Raw genomic sequence first — 19,724 nt, forward strand, 5'->3', positions numbered from 1 at the left:
TACTAGAATTATGATTCATGCATTATATTTAGATAGAAACTTCCGGATTGTTCTTTACTGTTGAAGTTGTTAGATTATGATAACTGTAGAAGATAAAAGACTTTTCTGAAATTTTCTTAGTTAATATATATAAAAGGACAATTTTCATTACCTTTACCTTTTAAGTCATCAGTGATCTTTTAAGTCATCAGTTACCTTTAAAGTCATCAATTTATTTGGAGTATTATTCAACTTTGATATTAAGTGATTTATTGGAGCTTGGATTATTTTAAAATAGTTAAAATTATTCTTGTGGATTTTATTGTGGGAATTTATTCTAAAGTGTTCTTGGATTTAACTTGGATTTAACTGTGCTATTCAAAAAGGGACCATTCCAGGATCAGATAAGACATTTGATATTTATATTTTATTTGGACTTCAGGTATTTGTAAACATAAATTGTTCTTTAATTTTTCTCAAATAATTTTTCTGTAATAAATTTGTTATTGTAACAAGTTTGTTGCTGGCTTTTCTTTCTCGTTACGTTTGGCTCGTAACAGTGTTAATAAATGTCTTACCTACTACTGTCTTACGATTCGGTTTTCATTTCGCAACTTCTGCTCCTTCATGCTAGGTTGTATGGACAAGTCTCGTAGTATGAAACGTTTAACAATAAATACAAAATAATTAATTGAAAATTTATGTTACAGATAAAATAAGTTTGTTCATTTGAGATAAATAATGATATGATAATAAACATGTAACCCAATATCCTCGAGGTCTGCTTTCACTTAATTATTTTTAATTGTTTGAACTGTCTCATATTTCCGTAAAATATAAAATCTAATATCTGTCTGTAAAAGTGTTTTTGTTTTCGAGTTGTTCTTTTTTCTTTTTTCTTTTTTTTTGTATGTTTGCAAGAGTTATATAATTGTCATGCACATTACACAGGTTATGTGACATGTGACCATATAACGATTTTACGTTGAAAAGACATGATACTGTCTGCTTTGTCGATTTTTCTTATTTTTGTTTTTGTTTGAAGGTTCAAACAATAAACAAAATTATATTTGCAATATAATAAACATAGAAACCTAAAATGAGACTGAATGCATCTTTGAAAATTTTTGATTTTTTTTTTAAATTTAAAGTTTTGTTTTGTTTAATAAGCATGTTAACATGTATTTGAGCTGGAAAAATCAAGACTGAAGCTATAAGATTAATACTTGAGAAAAAACAACGGGACTTCTTACTAACTCATAGCACGATTCTATCACCCAATCTTTATTACACGTTTCTTTATATTAAAGGTGTTTATTTGAAGAATTTCCAAATAAATGTTTCGGACAAAAAGTCGAGAAGACACCGGGATTCAATGCTAGAAGGCTTGTTTCAGCAAATAGACAAAACACCACAAGAAATGGTATGTTGCAGACCGTATAAAACTATATATATACTGAACTTAATTATGTCAAAGACATTCTCACTGTCTTTTTCATATATAAAGGGATGAAAATATTTGCGACACATCAAAGGAAGTAACTTAATTGCTACGTTAAGGGAGATAACTTATGATATACTGCCAATAGTGTTAATGTTTGTTTAAGTTATTTTATTATATAAACATCTTTAGCTAGCCTCGATTATAAACGGTCTTTTTTAAACAAAACTGAATCGTGTAATCAATTTTTTAACATTCGTCAATGTGTTTTTATTAATTAAATTGCCGTTTTGCAGCAACTCTATTGGCTGTGCATGTATTGTTCTCTATATTTATTTTGTATCTAGCTTGACTAATATTTTACTCTTTTTCTTATCGTTAAAAAGATAAAAAAAATTAAAGGATTTTTTTAAAAATTTCGATTTTTTTGTCATTTTAAACTTAATAATTCAATTCCAACAAAGGTTTTTCTAAACGCTAGAAGAGTGTTAATAGAAAGACTGAATTTCTTTACAGAAACTTCCTCCATTTCTCAAGAATTTCAAAAACCCTTGCTGGATTGAGAGAAATATCAATGACACAAATACACGTATTAGATGTTTGCCATACTTTTATCTCGTAGGAATGCCAAAGTGCGGTACATCGGACTTTTACAAAAGAATAACACAACACCCGTCAATTTCAAATAAATCTCGTAAAGAGACACACTGGTTTTCTAGGAGAGGATTTAGTAGAAATGGTATTCACGTTTATCATACAAGCATTTCTCTTAGATACATTCTGATATGTCATATTTTGTATACAATGTACAATATGATGTAAATCAATTATCTGTCTGTACTTTCTAAAGTGAACCTCCCTTAAATGAAACCAAAATCCTAAATTAAAAGAGTCGTTTTTGTCTTGTAAATATTAGATATATATTATCGATATCACCACCAAATATATAAATAATGCTTGAGTGTACAGTTATAATTGAATAATAGCATACATAATAAAACACATTGGATGGGAACGCTTGTTTGTAAAACAATATCCTCTAAACAACACCAACAATAAAGTTAACCCGATCCTTTAATATTTTTAGTTCTTAAGATATTCGAGTCTTGATGGGTTTGATAATCATTTGTTTCAAAGAGTCTGTTCAGCGTCATATATTTTCGTTAAAAAAACACAACAAGTTATTTTGTACTTCATAATATTGTGCAATGGTTATACATGAATAAAGAAAGAGAAAGAAGTTTTCTTCATAAAATCATTCAAAATTATTGTGTTTCAATTTCAGCTTGTTGACATTTAAGAAAACAGAAGACAGAAATGGTTTGATATCAGCTTTTCTAACTCGATGTCTAAATGTTCAAGACTAGAAGTAAATGAACATAAAGGTCAAATATGCTGAAAGAAAATAAACTGCTTTTTGTCTCTCGTTTTATAACCATTGAACGGTATTCATATCATTTTACTCTTTTACAGGAAAGTATAAATCATTAACAAATTATCTTCAACTTTACGACCACATAGTAACAGAAGACGTTTTAAAATCAAAACAGACGAATGGGCGCCACAGTGGAATTTTTGGTACGCTCTTTAAATATGTCACAATAATTATCTCTTCGAAACGTTAGGTCTAACATGTGAAATCAGTATTATTCGTCGGACACGAATTTTCCTTGTTTTCGTGGATAGGTCAATCCACGAATTTAAGACCCGACCAAATTTTATCTCAACGAATACTTCGATCTTACAATGTTTCGGTTCCATACATTACAACATGCGTTGGCGCTTTTCCGGCCGATTTTTGTGGTACAATTGTATACTGATAATCAGATCAGTGACAAATTAAATCCATAACAAAGTAAGTTTTGCAATATTTAAGAAACTTGAAAAAAAATGATTGTATGTCTTCAGTGTGCTGTCACAAATGTTCGTCGCATATAAACATCCGGGGGACTACTTGTTCGTTGTAGGCTATTCGATTGTGTTAGCCAGAATTCGCGACATAAGTAAAGATGGGGACCTTGTGCATTAATAAGCGCTGATAAAACTTTACACGACTAGTGTTTATATTATCCATATAAAAAAATCAATATGTGTTTGTGTGTCTGTTATTCCGAAAATATCAAAGAAGGAGATGTCTTTTTACTAGATACACACATATATATCTAACTGTATTGAGCCACTTACTCGTTTATATGCATATAAATTTACACAGTCGATGTGGCATTATGTGTAGTTTTGGGTAAACTTTTATACTCGCTAGTTAAAAGTGGAAGATATCGTATAATTTATGCGATGTTTATATTGACGAATTTAAGGGGCAGCGTTACACATAGAGCTGCATATATCATGTCACACAATCTTACTAATTGCTGTCAATTATCGTCAGTAACTGTGTTACTCCAAGAGACAGGGATTAAATTTATTGACAAGAGCTATGTTATATACACGCGTAAGTAAAGCAGCAAAAGATTACTTTTCATTGTTTTTTCAAGGAAATGAAAGTCCACGAATTTAAGAACCCACGAAAATGCCAGTTTTGATAAAACCACGAAATTTCATGCCCACGAATACAAATGATTTCACAGAAGTATTTCTTTAAAAAGTATCGGATACGCTTAAATAAATGAGTAAAATTAAAATTCAGTTATATGAAATCATCACTTGTTTGACAGGTTTTGATAAAATTATGTCTAAATGTCTCGAGGAATAGCACAATTATTTTATTGCTTAGTTATTAACGGTTATCTGATTTAATTGTACGTAATGAAAAAGCATTAATTCATTTTAAACCAAAGCAAAGTATACTGAATAGTATTATTTTAATAATGAAACAATTCTGTCTAATTGTTTGCTTTGAAAACATTACATCGGAAGCTTTCAAAAGCCAATTACGCCACCATTGAAAAAGTTGCAGTCAGTTTCGTCTAGCATATTATTTGACGGAAGTAGTGAATGAAGTTTGCCTTTCATCTCCAATGATTGAAGCCGATTACTCATTTCTATATGAAAATAGTGAAATTTTGAATTTAAATGCATTCGAAGATGTCTTTATGAGGCGATTATAACCTAAAAATAAGATATTTTGCATGAAATATTTCCTTAAAGGCCTCAACAAATTGAGATTATGGTTAATCACACACCTTGTGTTAATATTTGGTACCTCCCTGGAGTCACTTAATTAATAAAGATGTCATTTAGAAAACAAAATATAAGTTTCATAATGTTAAACAACAATATCATGAGCTGAAATGCTTAGTATGTAGCATTATCTGTCAGTTTGACATTAACCTTGGGTTAATATTTGCGACTAGGGGTCACTGAAATTATATACACTTATAATGGAAATGTATTTATTTCTGTCTTTTTGTGTGAAACCTTAGATATTGTGCATATAACATCACTTAGTAGATTTCTACAAAAGTTATACAAATCATTACCCTCAGATCATAATTGGTCCTGGCCCGTGAGGTCACTTGTTTTATATTGACTGGGGTAATGGAAAGCACCTTTTAACCTTTTGGAGATAACTTCTATATATAGCATATAGAATTGCCTCGTAGACCAAAGTATGTAAATTTATATAAAGCTGACTAAGTTTAATGATCAAATCATTTATACAAATGGAAAAAAAGAATAATTACAGCATTAATATTTTAAAGAGGTTTATCGATTTCATGAAGATCATGGAATAATAAAAGACTATTAACTCACCATAGGAATATACTATACTTGGAATGACCCTCAAAATGGCAGACAGTGGAGGTAATAACTACTATATATATGTGAAAAGTATCTTTTACAACAAAAGTATTCTAAACTATTTTTTCTAACATTTACAAGTAATGGCAGTTACAGTAGACATGTTTATTTTAGTTTAAACATGTAAACATATTCATGATATGTCCATGAATTAATAAAAGTCTGTTTCGTTTAATTAGACGATTTGGTGTTTAGCATTATCATTTCAAATACTCTTATAACGAAGATAAGGACCTTCTGCATACAAATATACTGTTCCTATTCACAATTACATAATGAGGAATATTGTCTGTATTTTAGTCATAAACGTGTCAGTTATTTGCTTTAGGTATTGTGATACTATCCGTACCATTGTTTTCTATGCAAAATTAAGTTGCGCGTACCATTTGATATTTTGAAAATACGATTCTACATATCTGTGTTTCTTTAAAATACAATTTCGTAACGTCCCCTATGTATTTTTTTAAATACAAATCCGTATATACCCTTTGTATATAGAAATTGTAATTCCGTTTATCCTCTGTATAGCTCGAAAATACGATTCTGTATATTCCCTTCATATTTAAAAAGTACCCTCTCGTATAAATATATTTTATATATTAAAAAACGATACATATGTAAACTGTATATATGTAGTATACTATCGAAAATAACTTTGATAAATGCCTTACACGGAATTTTGTTATCCTTATATTGCAAAATACGAACAATAATGCATAAATGTACAGAACAAGCTAGTATATATTGAATATACTGGACCATTTATTTTGCTGAAATGATATGTAATTAACTTATACCATATTTGGCATTTAACCCTAACCCTAACCCTATTCACTCTGGTTTGACTTTGGGCGTTTGGTAGGTTAATATCATATGCCAGAAACAAACAACACCAAATAAATTAACCCATGAACATCGGATAACACTATCAACTCGTCTAAAATTTGACATTCAATTGTAACCATATTGCTGCGGTTGCTCAGATATGATCTGAACCAGATGTAAAGTTGCTTGTTAGCAACCATTATCTTAAGTTTATAGACAAGTTTTTATGATGTTAATCTTTGCATTGTGAGCAAGCTTAAGTACGTCATCAAGTTTCAAACTACAATGATACAAATTATGATTTGAAGTCTCACTGATTTTTTTACTCGGAATTTATTATCCAAGGGGTGTTCGAAAGTACACAAATAAATCGACCTCGGACCATGAGCTACATGAATTTTTTCTTTAAATGTTGTAAGCCATATTCCTAGGTTGAATGAATTAAAGTCCACAGCGATAAGGGACAAGTGAATCAAAGACCGAACTATTGAATTTAGAGTTAACAAATATACTGAATCCATTTAGTGTAAAATGTAGATATTTATGCCTTTAGGAATTTCTCATCAAATTTTAAAAATACCATGAATATAAAATTGAGTTTGAACCATTTATTTCTACGGAAGTCTTTAAAAAACATGCTTGTCTTTTAACATTATTTTTGCAAGTTGCACATAATATCCAAATGTAAAACAAATGTTTCATAAAACTTCTGTCAGATAAGAATTTTGTAATAACATTGCTAAATTTTCTTTCCAGTATTTATGTTTTTATTAACACATCTGCGAATGCTTTTAAATTCAAAAATCCTCTATTACCATGATAAAATGTTGAATTCTGCTTAAGCCTGTCCCAGGGGAAGTGGACGGTAAATTAAACTTTCAATTACCGTCCATGAACAGGCTCAATCAAATGAGCTTTTAACAATTTAAAATTTGTCTTTTGGTGCGTTTTTATTGATTCTTTATTTCTCACTATTTAAGCATTGAACGTAAAATGAGTCTCTTCGGAAAGTTCGATATAATATTTAATTATAACAATATGCTCTTCAAATATGTCATTGTTTACTTATCTCAAGGTGATTTTAGTGGTACGTATTGGGACAGCAACAAATTGTTAATGAACTGGAATGATAAAAATGGGAAAGAAGCAATTCCTCCGTTTACTATTTCTGATGTCATACACAAATTGAATCCTGCCACAAAGATATTATTCTTGTTAAGGAATCCAGTTAAAAGGTAAAGTATCATTTTCATTAAGTGTTGTTATATTTCTAACAGTAAATAAAGTATGTCTTTATATCACGATTCAATACGAAAGAATATAAACGAAACAACATAATTATTTTTACAACAAAACCATTTGTGTTTAAGATAACAAGTATTGTATGTTTCAGAATTTATTCTGACTACTTATATTTTGGAAAAGGGAAAAAAGATGCTAACGATTTCCATGCAAAAATAAAAGCCGCTATACAGAGACATTGGTATTGTTTAAAGAAACACTGTTTACGCTATTGTACATATTTTTATGTATACGAGGTACGTAAAATGTTAAAATGTTAATTGTGATGTTGATATAATTGTATTATTCAGATATATGTGTTTTAGTAATATGTTTTTGATTGATTTGTTAATAGCAATATATCAGTCACTTGCTTTGATTGATCTGTTAGTATGTTTATATCTTCTTATTTTAGTTTCTTTTCTTCAAATAATGATTTATATATATATATGATTAGTACTGCTTAATATGTGAAGAATTTTTTCAAGGGTGTAAGACTCGAAGTTTCAATTTATCGTGTGTATGTAGAAGATTATTTTCGTTCCTTTCCTCGAGGTCAAGTGAAAATAGTCAAAACAGAAAACTTTTCTGCCAATATGGAAGCTGTTATTACAGATGTCTTTAGGTTTTTAGATATTGGTATGTACAAGCTATTGTTTGACACGTTATACTGATTTACTATTTATCCAAATCAGTGTGCATGCAGATATAAAAAACTTTAGTGTAGTTTATCAGTCTTTTATTGGAAAATGCAAATTCATAAAAAATGACACACAAGATAGATTTGCACTATAAGGGATAATGTATTTGAGTAATAAATCATAAATATGCCCTCTCTGATCATACCCGCTAAGCATAAGCGTTCAAATTACGCTCATTCTCTGTCAGAAATTCGGTATTTATTAAAAAAATTATATCAAAATTGAAATTAACCGTCACATATTTTGTAAAAATAAATCTTTTTTAGTTGCATGAATAACAACTTGAAAACTAATTTAGCGCTCACACAAATTTTAACTTTTAATGGTATTTCACTATGGAACGGCCTTCCTCAAAATCTTAGAGATATTCAATCTTCCCACACCTTCAAGCATGCCATCAAAGCCCATTTAATGGCCAGTTAATTTTAGTTTATTTTTCAAAAGTATTTGAATCTTTTAATAGTCTTAATAGAGTCCCAGATTTTACTTATTCTTAAGTTTAAGCACAACACACATATGTTGTGTCCTTTAGTAATTTACCCATTTTTAGCTTGCACATTTAACGTTTTATAATATTTTTATTAAATTTTTACAGTTTGACTGACAATTTCTGTGATGCACTATTTCATGATTTATTGATGTGATACAAACTTGAACTGTGATTTTAATGTGATACAAACTTGGACTGTGATATATTGTGATCTCAACTAAATTATTGCAATTTATGTCTTATTAGTAAAAGAATTAATTTCAATTTCATACAAATTAACATGACTTTCTGTGTCATGCCTCCAATATCAGGGACCACAATGGAAATAAGAGGAATCCTTTCCTCTTTTTTGTGTTATCCCTGGTATTGGTGGGCACTACATGGCTCATATATTTATATTTTGTCGTATACTTATGTCATGTGATATTTCTAGTCTCTTTAATATTTTGATTATTGTTATATGTATTGTATCATTATGCATCATTATGTCATTGCCATGTCATGTACACTTTTACCGAATAAAATTATTATTATTATTATTATAACCATAAGAAATAAAGTGAACATACTGAAAACAGCTGACTTTTTAACAATTTCCTGTAGGGTGGCTGCTATAGTTTGACTTTTAATTTTTTTTTATTTTTTTTTTTTATTTAAAAAAAGCAGAATAAGACGATATTTTTTTGTTTGAGTGCAATATGAAATATATTTTCACGAAACATGGTAAAATACCACAAATTTTCACGAGCCGGGACGGATGTTGAAGATTGATGGAAGTTTGAATATATCCGAATTTATTGACAAATATCTAGTGTATTTACTCTCCTTCAGGTAGGGAAAGGGGTCACATTATAATTATTTATGTCTTTGCATGCAAGCCAGAAATTCTTTTCATAGTAACTTTATAGGCATAGTATTGATTGTTTATTTTAAAACATATTGCTTAGCATATTAACACTAAATCCGTATGTCTTGTATGGCAAATGCATGAAAGAATAACAAACAATTAGTTAAAATCTTAAAATACTTAGTGTAGCCCACTTTCTAAATATCGTTTTGTTTTCAGTAAATCACCAAATGAGACCAGTAGTACTTTATTAAAACATGTTAATCTTCTTTAAAAAAAGAATTCTTATAGCTAAACTTATTACAGAAATTCCGAAAAAAAATATCATGACAGCCATCTTGTCTCTTCGAAGGGGAAACATCAACACAAAAATGTATGCACTAGTTGGTCAGATGTTACCTGAGACAAAAACGCTTCTATCAGATTTTTACAGGAAACATAATGAGAATCTAAGTAAGCTGCTTGGTGAAAATATGACATACGATTAACATTTTGAGAGGATGAGTATTATAATGATAATTGCATTGGAATATTCGAAGAAAAATAATATATGCTTTGAAGTACGGATTTTGTTATTTTACTGTAGAAGGCTTACAGCTCTGATTGTTGAAAGACTATATTTCTTCACTTACTTTTCATCATCTTCATCATTCAAAATAGAAATTTTGAATAAAATAATGTCAAATAAACTATTAACTATCGAAATATCTACTTTATATTAAATTTTATTTAGGGTTAGGGTTAGGGTATAGGCAAAAGAACGAAATGCTGTCTGAAAAATTCGGTCGTTACTAAAAATAGAAGTCATATGATATATATCCTATTAATACGTAGAGGCCTGTGACTTTTAAAATTGTCACATGAATAGAATCACGTGTTTTTAAATGCGCGCACATTCTTACTTTTAAAGTATAGGCATAGACACGACTCATAAAATAGAGAGAAATAAGAATCCCTAAAGATAGCCCTACACGGCAAAATTGAAAATGATGCCAGCTCGGTTTGATTGAGCCTGTTCATGGACGGTACTGTACCGTCCACGCCCCCTGGCACCGGCTTAAGCAGAATTCAACAATCAACATGAACTTGTAAAATTTAGAATTTGAAACATCCGCAGATGTTTTCATATGGCGGTTATCATGGAGCCTAGGGGCATATGGTCCCCAAGTAAAAAAATGCATCTGCCCTAAACGAAAAAAACAATGGGCGGAACTAAATAAAATTGATTTAGAAAGGGGATCTGAGGTTATGAAGTCTGCATATCACAGATATGACGTCAAAAGACATAAACCATATCTATTTTTGGATTATTTTATACAAGGTAAGTGTTTTCAAATATTTATTTTAGCCATTTTTTGACGCATTTAGTTGATGAGAGAATAAATATCAAGACAGGAGCTAGGACTCTGGCATTCTTCATGTTGTTAACAACGACGACGATGATGATGATGATGATAGTGATGATGATAGTGATGATGATAATGATGATGATAATGATGATGATGATGTTATTCATTGTCTAATTGATGATTATATGACCATCGAAAACTTTTAGAGTTAAATGAAGGAGCCATGAAATATTACATTGCTGTACCGTCATTTAAATCTATATAATTAAGGGAAAACAAGAGGGCCATGATGGCTCTGACGTCGCTCACCTGTTTTTAGGCCCCCGGAGCGGGGACAGTTTAAAGCCCAGGACTTTTATTTGAACAAACTAGGAAGACACCCATAAAAAGATGTTTCATGATGTTAAGTTTTACTACACACATATAATGAAAAACAATGATCTGCAACTCCCAGCCACCCCCGGCAGGACCAATTTCAACCCAAGGGCTTTTATTTGAACAAAGATGGTAGGCACCAATAAGAAAATGTTTTATGCTTAACATTTAAGCTGCAGCCCATTAGGTTTTAAAAAAAATCTTATTGGGTTTTTTAAAAGAAGATTTTTAAAGTTTTTACTATACATATATAATTACAAACAATGCCACTCCTGGGGCGGGGCCAGTTTTGACCCCAGAGCTTTTACTTAACCAAATTTTGTAAACACTTTCTAGAATAAGTTTCATGCTTAATATCTTTACTCTAGCTATTTGGCTTTTTTCAAAGAAGACTTTTAAGTTTTGCTAACACATATAAGAAAAATCAATGATACCCGAGGCAGCGCCAATTTTGACCTAAAAGCTTTTATCTGAACAAACTTCGTAGACACTCACAAGAAGATGTTTCATGCTTAATATCTCAACTCTAGCTATTAAGGTTTTTTCAAAGAAGACTTTTTAAGTGTTTGCTATACAGATATAAGGAAAATCAATGATCCCCGGGGCGTGGCCATTTTTGACCCCGGGGCTTTTATTTGAACTAACTTGGTAGACACCCATTAGAACTCGTTTCATGCTAAATATCTTAGCTCTAGCTCTTTGCGTTCTTTAAAGAAGATTTTTTAAGTTTTTACTATATGTATATAGGGAAAATCAATGACCCCCTGGGGTGGAGCCAATTTTGACCCCAGGGTTTTTATTTGAACAAACTTGGTAGACACTCATTGGAAGATGTTCAATGCTAAATATCTTAGCTCTAGCTCTATTGGTTCTTTAAAAGGAGATATTTAAAGTTTTTTCTGTGTGCATATAGGATAAATCAATTACCCCTGGGCAGGGCCAATTTTGACCCCAGGGCTTTTAATTTAAGAAGCTTTGTAGACAATCAATAGAAGATATTTTATACCAAATATCTAAGCTCTAGCTCTTTGGATTTTAAAAAAGAAGATATTTTAAGTTTTTTCTTTCCGTTGCCATGGCAACCAGAGTTCTGCATGGAATTAAATTCTTTGAAAAATTTTAAAAGGTGACCACCAAAGAATCATTTCTGTAAAGTTAGGATGCAACTGGCCATGTTGTGTAGGAGGAGATGTTGTTTAAAAAGTTAAATGCCATTTTTTGTAGGACGCACGACGCACGACAGACGCACAGTGATGACAAAAGCTCACCCTTGAACACTTTGTGTTCAGGTGAGCTAATAAAAAGAAGGCATAAATCTAAAAAGCAACTTTGTTTTATCATTCTGTTTACAACATCTGTTTATGACAACATAGCACTTATGAGGCACACATTTAGATAATATTATTTAAAATTGTCATATTTGGTGAAAACATACTGCATAGCATTAAACACATCATGTGCAGATATATTTACAATGAAAAGCTTTCATTTAAACATTAAGCTTGACTTTTGTTATTTGACCTTGACTCATAAATGACCTTGACAGTCAAATTTTTAGTTTTGCTTCAGTTTTGCTATAACTTGCTATAACTCTGTAATTAATGAATGAATTGTTTTCATACTTGGAAACCTAAACTATTTGGACAAGATCTTCAAGAAGAACAAACTGAATTGACTTTGACTTCTAAATGACTTTGATTTTGAAAGTTTTGCCAAAATAGATTGTTACTTTGTTATACATGGAAAAATTGGATTCCTTCTTATAGAAAAAAACATTTATGACAAATATTGATTTATTAATTTTAGCCTTAACCTTATCATAACATTGGCAAATGATTGTCATTGTTAAACCGTTGAATTTTGCTTAGATTGAAATTGAAATAACTGTTTTCTATCATATCTTGTATATTACAGATATGTACAAGCAAAAGGTATGGCATAAGTTAATCTAAATGTTACAGAGATTTATGGTAAAGGAAATGGTGTAAAGTAAACCTAAACATCTTTATTGTTAGATGTATTTATAGAGGTATAGCACAAGACATTATATTAACCTAAATGTATGAGCTTTGTACAAGAACATGAAATGGCATGAATTCAACCTAAATGATGCACAATATGGCATGAAGTCAATCTTAATGTTAGCCAAATGTGCAGGCACAGGAAATGGCATAAAGTCAACCCAAATGATAGAGATGTGTATTGTACAAAAACTTGTATAGTAAGCCACGAAATTGGGAGATGTGTTCAGGTACTGGAAATTGCAGCAAAGACAACTAAAATTTTTGAAAAATATATACAGGTACAGGGAGAGGCATGAAGTCAAACTTAAGAAATGTGTACAGGCACTGGAAACAGCATTATATTTACCAAAATGTAGGATTTGTGTACAGAAACAGGAAATGCCATTAAATCAACCTAAATGTTAAGAATGCTAACAGTAAAGAAAAATGCATGAAGTTAATCTTAATGTAAGCCTAAAGTTCAGGTACAGGAAATGGTTTAAAGTCAATTGAAATGTTAGAGATACGTGCATATATAGCAAATAGCATGAAGTTAACCTTAATGTTAAGCGGGTAAATGGTATGATGTCAATTTTATGAGGGTCAACCTAATTCCTAGAGATATGTACATGTACAGAAGTGGCAGGTCAACCAAAATGTTGGGAGATGTTTACTTGGACAGGTACAGGAAATGGCATGATGGTGATTTAAAGACATTTTCAATAGTTTTTTTTTTGTTCGCATGGAAATGAGTTTCCAAGAAAGTTGATCATGGATAATTACCCTTCAAAAAGGACAGTAGTGGAATAGTACTCTGATAACTGTTTTAAGATCCTGTATGTTGTAATTGAGGTTTTAAACCACACATAAGTGAAAATATATATATGTATAAAACAATTTTCAAACATCAAAGAATATGTAAAATATGTACTGCAAATATTTGTACATATGATATAAATTATAGAATTATTGGGTGAGGTTATCTTTGCATAAAATTAGCTTGTTGTTGGTATTTAGCTATCATATACATTTTTCATTTTTTATAACAAAAGTTGGTTATTTTGACAGTTTTGAGAGAAATGGTTACCATGGAAACAAACATTTGACAAGAAATTCTTCTCATTTTTGAATTGTCATTAAATTTTACTTTTCATACAAAAATTCTACAAATTCTATGAAATTAATAAATTTTATAAAACTGTACAAAATATCTTTGAATGTAACAGATATGTACTTGAATAGGAAATGGCATTTAAAGTCGACCTTCATGAAACAGATATGAACAGGAAAATCATTTTGTAAACCTGAATGTAAAGAGGGATACAATAGCAGGCAAAGAAATTAGCATAAAACTAACATAAAAGTAAAAAATGTGTACAGTTCAAGAAATGACATGAAGTGAACCTAAATTTAATGGCTGTGTATAGGTACAGAAAAAAAGGTAAAACGTTACACTAAAGGTTAAAAACGTGTGCAGGAAAAGGGGTATGAAGCAAATGTTAATGTTAAAAGAAATGAACGGAAACAAGTCAATTACCTAAATGTTTGAAATATGAACATGTGTAGGAAATGACATGAAGACAACCTTAAAGTTAAAACATTGCTTTTGCAGAATATGGCATAAAGTCAAGCTAAATATTAGGTCTGTATAGGTCATGTCATAAAGTCAACCTAAATGTTAGAGATACAGACACAGACAGGAAATGATACATGTGTATATTGCCAACCTTATTGTTAAAGACATGTACAGGTACACAATATGGTTTTAAGTTTATCTAAACACTGGAGTTCCAGTTTTCAAAAATTTATAGTGGAACCCAACAATCATTTGAAGCTAGGGATGATAAACCATATAAACTTCATCCAAATTTATAGAAAAAGTTATAAAAAATAAAATGATTAAAACAAAGAATGTAAAAAAAATCAATCTTAATGTTAGGGATGTGAACTAAAAGAAAAAAAGGCATAATTTTAACTGAATATTGGTGATGTGTAAAATCAAAAGGGAAGGCACATTGAGTCAGAGATCAGAACTGATGTATAGTCATCAAAACATTGGATATATGTACAAATAAAACAGATAACAACCGTGTAAATGAGAGTTAAAATGTGTTGAAAAAAAATATATGGCATACAGTTATCCTAAATATTAAAGATATTTTCAAGTAAAACAAGCGACATTAAGCCAGTTTACCTTAACATAAGAGATGTTTATAAGTAGATGGGGAAACATGAAGTTAACATAAATGCTGGGTTTTTTGGTTGCGTTAAACATTACACTAGGCAAAAAACATTTTTTAAAAGACGAAGAATATTTGCTACTTCACCAACCAATCGAGCCTTTTTTTCTCCAAATTGCGTCCTTAACATTCCCCAATAACTTGAAAATTCCCAGCAGAATTTACAATTAAATTAACAGAAAAACAAGAGGGCCATGATGGCCCTAAAGTCACTCATGTATATAGGCCCCGGAGCGGGGCCAGTTTAAACCCCAGGACTTTTATTTGAACAAACTTGGTAGACAACCTTTAGAAGATGTTTCATGGTAAACATCTAAGGTCTAGCTTGTTGGGTTTTTCAAAAGAAGATTTTTTAAAGATATTTTTTCGTTACACATATTGTTAAAAAAATAAAACCTGGGGCAGGACCAATTTTGACCCCAGGGCTATTATTTGAACAATATTTGTAGACACTAACGAAACAATGTTTCAAGCTTTATATCTGAACTCTAGCTATTCACTTTTTTTTTTCAAAGAAGTTTTTTTAAGTTTTTGCTATACACAAATAAGGAAAATCAATGTCCCCTTGGACGGAGCCAATTTTGACCCCAGGGCTTTAATTTAAACAAACAGTGTAGACACTCACTTGAAGATGCTTCGTACTTAATATCAAAAGTAGCTATTTTAGTTTTTTCAAAGAAGATTTTGTAAGTTTGTGTCATACACATATAAAGAAAATGAATGACCCTCGGGGTGGGGATAATTTTGACCCCAGGGCTTTTATTTGAACAACTTGGTAGACACTCACAACTCACAAGAAGATGTTTCATGCTTAGTATCTAAACTCTAGCTATTGGTTTTTTGTTTTTTTTTTCAAAAAAGATCTTTTAAGTTATTTTTATAAACATATAAGGAAAATCAATGACCCCCGGGGCGGGGCCAATTTTTACCCAAGGGCTTTTATTTGAACAAACTTGGTAGACACCTATTAGAAGATGCTTGATGCTAAATATCTTAGCTCTAACTCTTTGAGTCCTTTAAAAGAAGATTTTCAAATGGACGGGTGGGGGCTGTGTTAACGTGGATTTAATTTAAATGTTTTGTTGAGAAAGATGTTTTGGTTGTTTATTGATTGTAGTAATTTTTGTTGTGACCAATGATGTTGACCAATGATTATTTTGCATGTTTCAAAAAATTTAAAAGAAACGGTTCAAGGTTTTTTTGTTTATTTTTCCTTGTAACTAAAAATAGTTCTGAATTCCCACGGAAAATGTCACGTGGTAAGATATATATTCAATTTGATAAGATCATGTTAAATTTCCAAGATGGAGACTATTTGTGGCGTTATTTTGTTCAGTGTTGTTGAGCGTGGCATATGAAATGGGATTTTTATATTATTATTATAATTGGATTGATAACTTATGAGAAGAATGTTATTTTGCTTATATACTATTTTGTTTAAAATATTTTACAGATTGCCAAATTAAAATAGAAAACATGGATTGAGAACTCGGAGAAAAAAATACAGGTTATCGTTTGGAAAGAAGAATGTTTCAGTGATGTTTGTTATAGTGCAGAGTCGGCTGTGCCTACTATGCATTTTGTAAAATTTGCAAAGAAAGTCTTGACTCATGTGGAATAAATATAAAAAGTATTGGGAAGTGAAACATAAACTCCATTTATGAAGCATATACATAACGAAATTATAGGTCGGTGTCATTGACCCGGTTCGAAACTTAGGATTCACCTCCAAAACAAAACCTTACTCATATGCAAACCCTTACTTTTAATTCGTAAGCTTACTTTTGTTAACCAATCTTACTTTTATGATTATTAACGTCACTCTGATAAATATTTATGTTGATCATGTTTACTCAGGTAGGATATTTGCCTCATCTTCACCAACAGGTACCTTTAAGCTTACCAAGATTTGTCTGAAACAGATCAAGCTTACTTTGAATACCCCGTATACTTGGGTGTTTGCACAAGTGATTCTGAATCATATTAACCTTACCCTAGATTACTCAGGGAACTTTAAGATTATTGCGCTTACTATGAAGCAGATCAAGCTTACCCATGATTACCAACCTTACTTCAAGCAGTAGTCACATTGCTCTTAAATAGTATATAGCTTACTGTTGATTACCCTACATACAGCTGTCTTTAATCAACTGATTCTGAATGTTACTCTTAACTGCCCAGGTAGCTCCAAACTTACCTAGGTGACTCTGGACCGTATGGAGCTTACTTTTGATTACCCACCGTACACGGGGTTAGGGATAGGATAAAGGTTAGGGTATAGTGTAAAACCGACAGATGTAACCCCCAAGATGTCACCCCTTGTGATGGAAAATGAATTTGAAATTGAAATTGTACAGCTTGAAATATTGCTTTTTAATTCCTATGTGATATTTCAAAAAGGTGTGGCATGCATGGTGATAAAGATGTCAATGTACTTGTTGAAAAGAATAAGTTAACTATAATGTTTAATATACTTTCTTTTATTAAATGAGTTTTTTTTTGTGGGAGTGAATGCTCATTATCTCCGAGAATAAATGTCGGTTAGTAAAAAGTTAAGTCTTGGTTTAAATGATCATTTTCTCATGTAGTAACTTCTCCATTATTGTTATAGTTAACTGTGGGAGTAAATGATCATTATCTCCGTAAGTAAATATCGGTAAGTGTAAATGTTTACACTTGAGTAATGACCATTTTCTCATATAGTAAACTCTGTATTATTAGTAACGTTTACTCTGGGAGCAAAATGATCATTAACCCAGGGAGTAAAACTGGCGAGTTATCTCATTTAATAAAGAGATGTTCATTTAAAAAATGTTTTTTTTTCATATTAGAATTTATTTTGTTATATTGTTTATAGTATTGTTTGAAATTAAAAAGATAAATAAAGAAAAGGATTGCTTTTGAAACCTAAGTTATATTTTATTTAATACTGTGAGTATGTCTTGAATGACAGAACTTGTAATATTTTAGGGAGGGTTTACTCTTTTTTTTTCTAGTAACCCCAAACTTACTCATTTTTTAGGGTTATTTTTTTAGTAACCCCCAACTTACTCCTTTGTGAGAGTTTTCTCCTTTTTCCTATTACCCTTACTTACTCCTTTTTGAAGGTTTACCCTTTTTTCACTTACCCCCAACTTACTCCTTTTTGAGGGTTTACTCCTTTTTTCTATTACCCTTACTTACCCCTTTCTGATGGTTTACTTTTTTTCATTTTCCCCCAACTTACTCTTTTTTGAGAGTTTCTCCTTTTTTCTATTACCCTTACTAGCCCCTTTCTGAGGGTTTACTATTTTCTAGTTACCCCAAACTTTCTCCTTTCTGAGGGTTTACCTACGTTACTTACCCCCAACTAACTCCTTTTTGAGAGTTTTTCCTTTTTTCTATTACCCTTACTCACCCCTTTCTGAGGGTTACTCTTTTCTAGTTACCCAGGGTTAAGGTAAGGGTTAGGGTTTAGGGAAAAAGCGTCAGATATCACCCCCAAGATGTCACCCCTTGTGATGTGTTATGGTACAGGGTAAAACTGACAGATGTCACTCCCAACATGTCACCCCTAATGATGGACAATGAATATGAAATTGTTTAGCTTGAAATATTGTTTTTTAATTCCTATGTGATATTTCAAAAAGTTGTGGCAAGTATGGTATGGGGTAAAACCGACAGATGTCACCCCCAAGATGTCACCCCTTATGATGGAAAATGAATTTGAAATTCAAATTGTTAAGCTTGAAATATTGTTTTCTATTTCCTATGTGATATTTCAAAACGTTGTGGCAAGTATGGTGATAAAGATGTCAATGTATTTGTTGAAAAGAATAAGTTGACTATATGGTTAGGGTAGGGTTTGGATTAGGGTTAGGGTTAGGGTTAGGAATGCAGTCAAATACGAAGATTGATCATTGAACAAAATGGCGGCCATTGATCAAACGTTTTGATTGGTTCATTTTGTCACTCGGATTTTTTTAAATGTATTTGTTGATAAAGATGTTGTGGTTGTTGATTGATTGTATTAATTTTCATTGTGACCAATGATGTTGAAATAATACTGGTATGTTTTAAAAAATCTCAAAAGAAATGGTTTAAGGTTTTGATGTTTATCTTTTCTTGTAACTTAAGATAGATTCCTTTTTTCTGAATTCCCACGGAAAATGCCACGTGGTTAGATATATATTCAGTTTGATAAGATCATTTGAAGTTTCCAAGATGGAGACTATTTGTGGCGTTATTTTGTTCAGTGTTGTTGAGCGTGGCATATGAAATGGGATTTTTATATTATAATTATAATTTGATCGTTAATTAATGAGAAGAATGCACTTTAACTTATATGCTGTTTTGTTTGAAATATTTTACATATTGCCAAAATAAGAAAAAAATAATTAAAAATAGAACTCTGAGAACAATAATGCAAATTATCATTTAGAAAGAGGAATGTTT

The 19,724-nt window shown here is 30.9% G+C and overlaps 1 protein-coding gene across 1 annotated transcript; it reads left to right on the top strand.

The window, feature by feature from the left end:
- Positions 1 to 1,354: 1,354 nt before the first annotated feature.
- Positions 1,355 to 9,811, top strand: LOC132717997 (carbohydrate sulfotransferase 15-like). The gene is made up of 6 exons (XM_060701608.1): positions 1,355 to 1,402; positions 1,937 to 2,159; positions 2,894 to 2,998; positions 7,080 to 7,239; positions 7,398 to 7,487; positions 9,676 to 9,811. The coding sequence occupies exons 1-6, from the start codon at positions 1,355 to 1,357 to the stop codon at positions 9,809 to 9,811; spliced, it is 762 nt and encodes a 253-aa protein (XP_060557591.1).
- The last annotated feature ends 9,913 nt before the right edge of the window (positions 9,812 to 19,724 follow it).

The sequence above is a fragment of the Ruditapes philippinarum genome, unplaced genomic scaffold (assembly GCF_026571515.1).
Source record: "Ruditapes philippinarum isolate M1 unplaced genomic scaffold, ASM2657151v2 ctg3023_1_1_1_1, whole genome shotgun sequence".
NCBI lineage: Eukaryota > Metazoa > Mollusca > Bivalvia > Venerida > Veneridae > Ruditapes > Ruditapes philippinarum.

What these genes read in the sequence shown, in the direction of transcription:
- LOC132717997 (XM_060701608.1), top strand. Translation starts at nt 1,355, where the DNA reads ATGCTAGAAGGCTTGTTTCAGCAAATAGACAAAACACCACAAGAAATG. An exon ending in ACAAAACACCACAAGAAATG is followed by an intron (nt 1,403 to 1,936) that starts GTATGTTGCAGA and finishes ATTTCTTTACAG; the next exon opens with AAACTTCCTCCATTTCTCAA. An exon ending in GCCGCTATACAGAGACATTG is followed by an intron (nt 7,488 to 9,675) that starts GTATTGTTTAAA and finishes GTCTCTTCGAAG; the next exon opens with GGGAAACATCAACACAAAAA.